A 10,799-nucleotide genomic window follows, 5' to 3' on the forward strand; every position below is an offset into this window, starting at 1 on the left:
TTTTCTTCAAGAATCCGGTGGGTTTGGTCGGCGGCACCTACGACGCTGACAGCTGAGACACGTTTTCACATAGTCTGAAAAGTATGAGTTAAGACGAGGCCAGTGGTACTTTTCCTTGAGCCTTGCAAGTGTGCGGGTGAGTCCAAAATATCCAAAAGTTGGTTCATCGTGGCAAGCTATAAACCTTACACGCATAGACGCATATGTACAACAATCAGGTACAGCGGTTGGCTGGAGGAAAAGTCTTTCGTCATGAGAACACCATCGCGCTCACATAACGATGACAGGACACGCTTGAAAGGTCTTGAAGCGGTTGTACATGCACCGCTTAGATAGTCCATGATGTGACAAAGTTCAGGATCTGCACGTTTTATTTCAGCGAAGCACTCTGTGCTGATGGCGTAATCATGAATTTAATCTGTTGGGGCACGGGAGAGACAGTCAGCGTCCGAATGCTGTTGGTCAGACTTCTACGTGACAGTTGTGTCGAATTCCTCTAGTCGGAGACACCATCTTACCAGACGGGCTGAAGGGTCCTTTATTGTCACAAGCCAACATAGGGCAAAGTGGTCAGTAACTACTTTGAACGGTTTCCCATAAAGGTATGGCCAGAATTTCGAGTTCGTCCACACAATGGCTAGACATGTTTTCTCTGTTGCAGAATAGTTCGATTCCGCCTAATACAGACAGCGACTGGCGTAAACGATCGCACGTTCGGGGCCACACTGGATTTGAACTAGAACAGTACACAGGCCTACGTTGCTTGCATCGGTTTGAAGCGCCGTGTCGTCATTTTCGTCAAAGTGAGCCAATATGGGAGGTGCTTTTAGTGGGCGCTGCAGCTCTCGAAATGCTTGTAACTGTGGTGTGTCCCAAGTGAAAGGCGTGTCTATTTTCGCCAGACGTGTTAGTAGCTCGGCGAGTCGAGCGAAATCTTTGACGTAGCGCCAGTAGTAAGCACATAAGCGAAGAAATCGTCGAACAGGCTTCTGGTGTTGGAGCAGAGAGAAACTGGCAATAGCTGCGGTTTTCTCGGGATCAGGCAGGACACCAGCGTGGCTTACGACGTGCCCCAAAACGTTGAGCTCGGTGTAAGCAAAATGATACTTCTCGTTGTTTAAAGTAAGGCCAGAGGATGTTATGGCTTGCAAAACAGATTCAAGGAATTGAAGCTGCTCCTCGAACGTTTGAGCGAAGACCACAACGTCGTCAAGGTAAACGAGACGTGTCTGCCACTTGCGATCTGCAATTACGATGTCCATAAGCCGTTGGAAAGTAGACGGCGCAGCGCAGAGACCAAAGGGCACAGCCTTAAACTCGTAGAGCCCATGTGGAGTAATAAACGCCGCTTTATCTCGAACCCTCGCATCTACCTCTATTTGCCAGTATCTCAATTTCAGGTCCATTGAAGAAAACCATCTTTTTTTTTTTTACAAGAACGACTGGTGCAGCCCAAGCACTACGCGAGGACTCTGACATCGTCGCGAAGCATCTCTCACTTGCTGTATGATAGCGGCGCGTTCAGTCGGAGACACTCGGTAAGGTGACTGTCTGAGAGGTGCCATGGCACCATCCGTAATAAAGCGGTGCTAGGCGAGATCGGTTCTGCCAACACGTGACGAATTGGAGAAGGTCACTCGATAGCGCTGGAGGAGCTCGTTCGCTTGGCGATGCTACAGTTGAGAAAACGCAGGGTTAATATCAAGGTGCAAATTGGTGGCAAGCCTCTCCAGCTCAGTCAATGACAGCGTCGCAAGTCCTGAGGCGGTTAGAGCGTGCGTGATACCGCAAATGGGAGCCACTACCGTCCCAATGCTTACGTGCTAGTGCTCACCGGTAAAATGCGTCAGTAGGACATCTGCTTTACCCTCTTCGAGGTGAATGACTAATTTTGCTACAGCAAGACTGCGTTAAAGAGGCAAGATCTGTTTGCTCTCCACGACACTTTCAAAGTTTTGAAGTCTCTTCGCAGCCAAAGATGTCATCATACTGGAACGAGGTGGAATAGTGACGTGATCATCAAAAATGTACAATGCTGTCGGTCCCTCTGGAGCACCCTGGAATGCGTTCTCGGTCGATGAGCTCGCTGACTTAGTCTGCAGGTCGATAACGGCTCCAATTTCTGCTAAGAAATCCATGAGAAGAATGACGTCGCGGGAACACTAGGCAAGCATGAAGAAGGTTGCTAAGTACGTTTCTTCTTGCACTGTTATCCTAGAAGTGCAGGTGCCGGTCAGGGTGATCATGTGGCCGCCGGCAGTACGTATTTGCGGTCCTGCCCAGTGTGTAGGCACCTTTTTTAGAGTGGCGTCGAATGGCCCACTCATCACACAATTTTCGGCGCCTGTATCTACGATCGCTGTCACGTCGGTTCCGTCCACTGAAATGTTCAGGTCGGCGGTTGCCGCTGTGGTGTCGCCGGAACGTCGCGGGGTCTGGTCACTGCTGCGGTGTGGTACTAGCTGATTTTGTGTCGTCGGAGAACTGGAGCGCCGAGGCAGCGGATCATTGTGGAGCGCGTCGTGTCGTCGTGAAACGGTGTGACCATCCGGTTTCAGCGGTGGAGGAGCTTCAGAATTTCGTCGATGAGCAATCTTCCCCCGAAAGGTTGCCGCTTCTAGTTTTCCCGATGGTGGCTAGGGGAGCTTACCCGCGTCAGGCCAGCATTTCGATGTGTCTGCCAGGAGTAAGGGCGTCGTGGTCAAGGCGGCTGGGAGTAGGCATAAGGCATTTCGGATGTTTCGGCCAAGTACGCGTCAATGGCAGGCGACCGTTGGCCACGCTGCAACTTCCTCGCGTCGGCGCTCAACCCCGGCAGACCCATTCGTTGGTAATAGCAATCGCGGCACAGGTGCCCAGCCTCGCCACAGTGGTAGCACAGCGGGCGATGGTCGTGATTGCACCAGACGTCGCTTTTGCGTGCACGCACCTGAGGAGCAAGCGGGAGGTGCTGGAGTAGTGTATGCAGGGGATTCTTGGAGCTGACTGGGAGATGGACAGGCACGACGAGTGACTGCTGCGTACGTCATGGCCTGTGGTGGTATTGTCGGTAGTAGCTCGGGTGGATCGAGTGTCTGGTTGATCGCTTACCGAACCATCTGAGAAAGGCAGGATGCGTGGGGGAGTGCTGCCGGCGAAAATAGTTTTTGCAGCTCTTAGCATACGACGGCCCGTATGGTCTCGCGGAGCACGTCAGTGCTACTAGTGTCGATGATGGCGGCAGCAATAGGGATGGACGACCGCTCATAGTGCTTAGATCGCATTTATAGCCCTTTCCCAGTGGTAGCGGCCTCGGACACAAATTTCCCGATGGTCTTTTCCACTAATCAAACCAAGATCGGTTCCTTAATTCCCGTCATGATATAGCGAAGTTTTTTTATTCGGACATATTTGGGTCAGCGCCACGGAATATTCTCGTCATGCCTCGAAGCAAACGCGGACGTCCGCGTTATGGAGCTGAACTCTGGTCTGTAGAAGAAGCTCGACGCGTTCTTGGCGAAGAACGGCGGTGTAAGCTTGCAGGAACTGGTCCTTGAACAAACTCCAGATTGTAATAGTAGTCTCATGATTTTTAAACCATGTGCGAGCTGCCCCGGCCAGCGAAAAAAATACATGCTGCAGTTTCTGCTCGTCACCCAAGCGATTGTACTGGGCTACTCACTCAAATTTATCTAGCCAGTCTTCCGGATCGTCGCCGGAAAAGGCTTGGAAGGTGGGTATCTCTCGCGGCTGCTGCAACACAAAGGAGGGCGCAGTGGTATCGACCTGCATCATTATGGCTGGTTGTGGTGACGCTGAAGAAGGTGCTGGAGAAGATGGTGGTGGCCTCGCAGTACGAGAAAATTGCTGAGGAGCGGATCACGATCTCGAATCTGTTTGCTACTTTGATGGGCAGGCCTAATCTCGATGGTAGGAGATCCCTGAGGACTGGAGTCTCGGCTGGTTGGACGGGTTCGGAGCATAGGGTTCATTACACAGCGCCTCTTTATCAAAACGCATCTGCTCTCCTGTCGTATTAAAGGGACCAGCTAGTACAATGCTCAGAAACAAATTTCAAGCTGCAACCCCATATCTTTCGTCTCGAAGAGATCTGCCACAATTTTACCATAGTGGACACATTACATAGAATTTCTCAAGGTCCCGACCCACAAGCTACTTGAGTAGATTTAGCGTAAAAGTTTTGTCAAAATGAACAACTTAAAGGCCTTCATAAGAGCTGCTATTCATCGAGTATATTCGTGCTCGACATGCCATCCAAAAACATATGAATAAGGTTGAGCGTAAAGTTAAATTTTAATCGCAATTAACATATAACCAGCACGTTATTATTATATATTTGCGCGAACACTTTAATAAAAATAAGCAACGGTAATTAACAATATATTGCGTAAAGTATAAAAAATAATGACTTATTGATGCAGTATAATTGAACTGGTTCAAACGCAACTCAGAAACCGGTGATAATAGATACCTACAATTAGTCCAGTACAATTGTAATTGACAGAAGCTAACCAAATATAAATCACTTGTGAAAAGACACTTAAAAATGCAATGTAAGTGCACGTTAAACGAACCCCACGCGGTAGAAATATCAGGAGTCCTCCACTACGGCGTCTCTCCTAGCCTTAGTTGCTTTAGGACGTAAAACCCTACAAACCAACCAACTATTAAAAAATTAAAAAGCGCTTATGAATTACAGAAATCTATCTGGGATTGGCTCGAATGGCTCAGTTTAATACAATTTAATGTGGCGTCGAATATCTAGCATACGCGCGTTCAGCAGAATTTAAGAAAATGTGAAATATTTCTTGGTATATAATGAATGACAAGAGTTCTTCACTATACTTAAGTTTCTTATGTGTCTGCAACAGATATACTTCTGTTGCTGGTTGGGGAAAAAGTGGAAAAAGCAGATTTTAGTATGTTCACAAGGGCCAGTATGTTACCCAGTTTGCGACTGTTGGGTAAACCTGTTTTATTTTTTTTATTTGAAAATACTGCAGCCCCTCAAGGGGCTATAGCAGGAGTGGGTACAAAAATGTGGAACAATTCCACGCATACAAAAGTACATACAAGCATTACAAATATAAACGCTAGAAAAACAACATACAATGCTACGACTCAATTGCCGACGCAAAATCAGAGATTGATAGTGCACGAATGTTGCCACCCAAAGAATTCCAACACTCCACAGTGCGCGGAAAAAAACTGTATTTGAAAACATTAGTGCGGGCAAAAAAAGGTTGGATATTAAGATCGTGATGGCTCCTGGTTGCAGATGGTTTTGAAAACGAGATATGCTTACCCTCTGAAAGGCAATTAGCAGAATGAACTATGGAGTGAAGAAGTTTTAAGGACTCAGTTTTTCGGCGGGATGCAAGCGGGCTTATGTTTAGGGAAGACATCGCAGATGAGGGTGAAAAATGAAAGTCGTAGCGGCGAAAAATAAATCTTACAGCTTTACGTTGCACAGATTCTATTTGATCGATTTCACATTGCTTGTATGGATTCCAGACATTAGAAGCGTATTCAAGAATAGGGCGAATTAGAGTTTTGTACATGAGCAATTTTGCTTCTTTAGGAGCATCCCGTACTGTGCGTCGTAAGTAACCTACCTTTTTAAGAGCTTTAGCTGTGATGTAATCGGTGTGTTTTGACCATTGCATATTGTGAGAAAAAACGACGCCAAGATATTTATATTCATGAACCCTTTGCAGTGATGCATAGTCGTAAATAGAAGGTGATAGGCGGTTGGTGAAAGACATGACAACTGTTTTGCTGAAATTGATGTTCATCTGCCACGTATTGCACCAGTCACGGAACATACCAAAAGACTCATTCAGAAGGAGGTGATCATTAACAGAGTTGATAGTGTGGTACAGTACGCAATCATCGGCGTATAGACGGATCTTGGAGGTTATACTGTCAGGTAAATCATTAATATAGAGCAAAAATAGCAAAGGGCCAAGGACAGAGCCTTGGGGAACACCTGAGGTAACATCGGCTAAAGAAGAATCGACGGAATTGAAGCGAACAGACTGGGAGCGGTGTGAGAGGAAATCGGCAATCCAATCAGCGAGTTGAGAGTTATTGAGAATTACTTTTAGTTTGCATAACAATTTAGAGTGAAGGACCGTGTCGAAAGCTTTTGAGAAATCGATGAATATAGCATCGATTTGGTTACCGGCGTCTATGCTGAGAAGAATGTCATGTGCAAATTCGGTTAACTTTGTCACTGTACTAAACCCCTTACGAAACCCGTGTTGAGCTCTGGACAGAAGATTATTTGCTTCAAGAAATTCCATAATGTGTTTATAAATAATGTGCTCTAGGATCTTACATGAATGTGCAGTTAAAGAGATCGGCCTATAGTTAGAAAGCAGTTGTTTGTTGCCGGATTTATAGAGAGGGAGTACAATGGCGAGTTTCCATGAGGAAGGGACAATGCCAGTGGAAAGAGATTTTTGAAATATAATTGAGAGATATCGAGATGACCAGAGGGAATAACGTGCTAGGAAGGTGTTTGGGATACAGTCCGGTCCAGCGCATTTTTTTGTGTCAAGGCACAAGATAAGGTTTAAAATCCCCGGAGTGCTAACCATGATATCTGAGATAGAATGATCATGATTAGGAAGACTGAAAGGTGGAATCATGTTATTATCACGTGCAAAGACGGAATAAAAGTAAGCATTAAATGCATCAGATATTTGAACAGGGTCAGTCACAATTTCTTCATTAATAACAAATGAGGTGGAGGAAGTGTTTGAGGGTAGAAGAGAGCGCCAAAATTTACGAGGGTTATCTCTTAGCAGCCCTTGGAGCTCAACGCGGAAATAGAAATCTTTAGCAGAGTGCATTTTAATTCGAAGTTCATTTTTTGCAGCTTGAAATCGAGCAACAACATCAGGGTTATTGTTACGTGCCATGCGTCTCAGCCGGGCTACACGACGTGACATCTGTAAAACATCGCGATTAATCCAAGGAAGAGTAGGATTTCTTTTCTTTGTTTTGACGGGAACAAACTGTTTAATGCACAGTCTAACAATTTTTTCGAAATATTCAACAAGGTCATTAACGTCGCCGTCACGGCTGAGCGCGCAGAAGGCGTCGAAGCACTCGGCTAGTTTGTCGATTACGGAGTTGTCGTCTGCGTGATGGAAATCCGGAAATGACGTGAAGGAGTACTGTGGGTTACTAGAGAAGCGGGATAGGGTAAGGAGAACTGCTTCATGGTCAGAAATACCATCGACAACCGTACACTGAAACCCGGTGTCTATTAGGTTGGGGCTTAGAAAGATTAAGTCTAGCAATGAATTCAGCCTGGTGGGAAGCGTAACTATTTGAGTGAGTCCAGGAGAGAGTGAGAGATCCATCAACTCTTTTGCTAAAGAAGCGTCACGGCCAGAATAACACATCGATGGCCAGTGAATACCAGGCACGTTGAAATCACCCATGAAGATGATGTTTGATACTGAAAGGCTATGTATGAACTGACCAACAGAGTGCAAAACATCAGCAGAGGTTCCGGGGGGTCGGTAAAAAACGCCAATAATAACAGTCTGTTTTTCTAAATAAAGCTTGCACCAAATTGACTCGGTGTTGCATGGAGCAGGAAGTATAGAAAATCTAAGATAAGAACGCAGAAGTAAAGCAACACCACCTCCTTTGCCCTCATGCCTGTCAGCACGGATAGCAAGGTAACCAGGTGGGGTAAATTCAGAGTCATATATGTCAGGGTGAAGCCAGGTTTCAGTGATGCCAATAATGTGAGGGTCATGGGAGGACACAAGCGCGACAAGATCAGGGAGTTTGTTAGAGATGCTTCTAGCATTAAGATTTAAGACAACGAGACTTGGTGGCGAGCTAGGTGAACGTCAACGGGGTAACGGAGGAAGCTCACTAGATTCGGTAGCTTCATGACAGGGTAACGAATGAAGCTCAGAAGATTCGGTCGCATCGTGATGGGGGTCCCGTTTCAAGCTACTCGAAGCTTCATCCCATGTGTACCTGACACCATCAATGAAAGCGTGATTGTACCGAAGCTTCACTTTTGAACCACCGTCACGAAGCGAGGAAGATGCATTCCATATTTTCTTACGAAGGGCACGGACGCTCGCAGAGAAATCCTCAGTGATGTAAAAATCTTCCCCTTTGAGTTTCGATACGTTTTTCATGACAACAATCTTCTCACTGAAGTCGAGGATCCTTAGAATGACAGATCGTGTACGTCCATCACTGGGTCTGCCGATGCGATGACAACGCTCAATGCGCGGACATTCTATGCGAAGATTTTCAGTAAATATTTTGCGGATTTTGGACAATAAACTGGCGCCATCTTCATCAGGACTCTCATGTAGACCGTGCACAACAAGATTGTTCCGCCTTGACCGGTTTTCTAGGTCTTCATTCTTAACAACCAAGTTGGATATTGTTTTTTTTAATGAGGTAATGTCCGAACGGAGGTTAGCGCTCAATGACTCAGAGGCTGAAGGAGTTGCAGATGATTCCAGTGATGAAACACGAGCTTCGAGGACATCAAGACGAGCGGAAAAAGTTTTCTTAATATCTGTAATGTCACTAGCGATTCGTTCTTGACCAGCAATCAGTTGCGAGAGCTGAGAAAGGACGTCTGCGACCCCCGGAGTGGAGGACAAGTCAGTATTGGAACGCGTTGCCCGCTTCCCACTAAGATGTTTAGACGAGTTAGCTGAGACTGATCGTTTAGGGGGGCCTGGGTTTTGTTCAACGTCACCGCTTTGTAGAAGGCGAGAGAAGCAAAATACAGCATTTGAACAGAAGGTAACAAAACTGTGTGGGCAGGAAAACAGCAGCAAACAACGATCATCAGATCGAACGCAGTGAGCGTTCTTTAGGTAACATACCTGCACGAAGAACATGCAACGATTAGGCATCTTGTAAAGGCTGCTGCCGTCCTGCCCACTGAAGCGGTACGCCGGTGCGGTCCGATTTATAGTCCGAGGAAGAGCTGACGTAGACCAAGGGCCGATGGTGATTGGACGGTGTAGACATGCACGTGGGAAGCCGTCAGGTGCCCAGGGGAGCACGCCAGGTATATCACCAACAAGGGTGACATGGCAGTCCGTAGCGAAGCTGATGGTCCCATCCACGTGCCGCAAGCTTGATGGTTCCGCAGGCGCTCTTGAGTCGAAGTCGCAAAAAAGCGAAACAGCAACAGCCGCGAGGATCTGCACGAAGAACATGCAACGATTAGGCATCTTGTAAAGGCTGCTGCCGTCCTGCCCACTGAAGCGGTACGCCGGTGCGGTCCGATTTATAGTCCGAGGAAGAGCTGACGTAGACCAAGGGCCGATGGTGATTGGACGGTGTAGACATGCACGTGGGAAGCCGTCAGGTGCCCAGGGGAGCACGCCAGGTATATCACCAACAAGGGTGACATGGCAGTCCGTAGCGAAGCTGATGGTCCCATCCACGTGCCGCAAGCTTGATGGTTCCGCAGGCGCTCTTGAGTCGAAGTCGCAAAAAAGCGAAACAGCAACAGCCGCGAGGATCTGCACGAAGAACATGCAACGATTAGGCATCTTGTAAAGGCTGCTGCCGTCCTGCCCACTGAAGCGGTACGCCGGTGCGGTCCGATTTATAGTCCGAGGAAGAGCTGACGTAGACCAAGGGCCGATGGTGATTGGACGGTGTAGACATGCACGTGGGAAGCCGTCAGGTGCCCAGGGGAGCACGCCAGGTATATCACCAACAAGGGTGACATGGCAGTCCGTAGCGAAGCTGATGGTCCCATCCACGTGCCGCAAGCTTGATGGTTCCGCAGGCGCTCTTGAGTCGAAGTCGCAAAAAAGCGAAACAGCAACAGCCGCGAGGATCTGCACGAAGAACATGCAACGATTAGGCATCTTGTAAAGGCTGCTGCCGTCCTGCCCACTGAAGCGGTACGCCGGTGCGGTCCGATTTATAGTCCGAGGAAGAGCTGACGTAGACCAAGGGCCGATGGTGATTGGACGGTGTAGACATGCACGTGGGAAGCCGTCAGGTGCCCAGGGGAGCACGCCAGGTATATCACCAACAAGGGTGACATGGCAGTCCGTAGCGAAGCTGATGGTCCCATCCACGTGCCGCAAGCTTGATGGTTCCGCAGGCGCTCTTGAGTCGAAGTCGCAAAAAAGCGAAACAGCAACAGCCGCGAGGATCTGCACGAAGAACATGCAACGATTAGGCATCTTGTAAAGGCTGCTGCCGTCCTGCCCACCCAGGTCGGTTCTGTTCTTTAGACGCGTTCAGAGATTCTGTGATCAGTGAGAATCAGATTTCAAGGACGTTACGTTGAGTACGAAAAAGCAGCCGGATTAGCAGATGTTCAATAGCAGTTCTGAAACATTGGTTTGCGTTTCTCTGTCTCTTGACTATTAAACTAGGGGAGTATGAAATGTGTGGGTGTATACTTGTTTAGTTCCGGTTCTCTGCGAGTAGTCTAGTGAAACACAGCAAACGACAACTACTCTTCAACGCGCCCCGTTTTCTTTTTTTTTTTTTAATGCGCAACAGAAATTTTTTTTTAACGTGCCCAGCGACAAAGTTGTCCTGTGAGAATTATGGCTCTCTACTCGACGTATAACGGCCTGCACTAAAACAAAAACACAGAAGCCTCGCGGAACTACTGCTGCGGTGGAGAAAGCGCGCGAAGAGAGCTTCATTCTGCTTTCTTCCCTCCTAAAGCACATGTCAATATCTGATTGTTTCTCAGAGAGTGGCTCGAATATATGCGCACGTTACTTCGATCGCAGCATCAGTTCCATCCTGAGCCTCACATA

General features: G+C 47.6%; 1 protein-coding gene across 1 annotated transcript; it reads right to left on the reverse strand.

Moving 5' to 3' along the window:
- Positions 1-6,789: 6,789 nt before the first annotated feature.
- Positions 6,790-10,221, reverse strand: LOC146195040 (uncharacterized). Its single transcript, XM_084597664.1, has one exon. It carries the CDS (start codon positions 10,206-10,208, stop codon positions 7,875-7,877), a length of 2,334 nt encoding a protein of 777 aa, XP_084453790.1. The 5' UTR covers positions 10,209-10,221; the 3' UTR covers positions 6,790-7,874.
- Positions 10,222-10,799: the final 578 nt, after the last annotated feature.

The sequence above is a fragment of the Amblyomma maculatum genome, chromosome 3 (genome assembly GCF_055883805.1).
Source record: "Amblyomma maculatum isolate TAMU_Amacu chromosome 3, ASM5588380v1, whole genome shotgun sequence".
NCBI classification, from domain to species: domain Eukaryota; kingdom Metazoa; phylum Arthropoda; class Arachnida; order Ixodida; family Ixodidae; genus Amblyomma; species Amblyomma maculatum.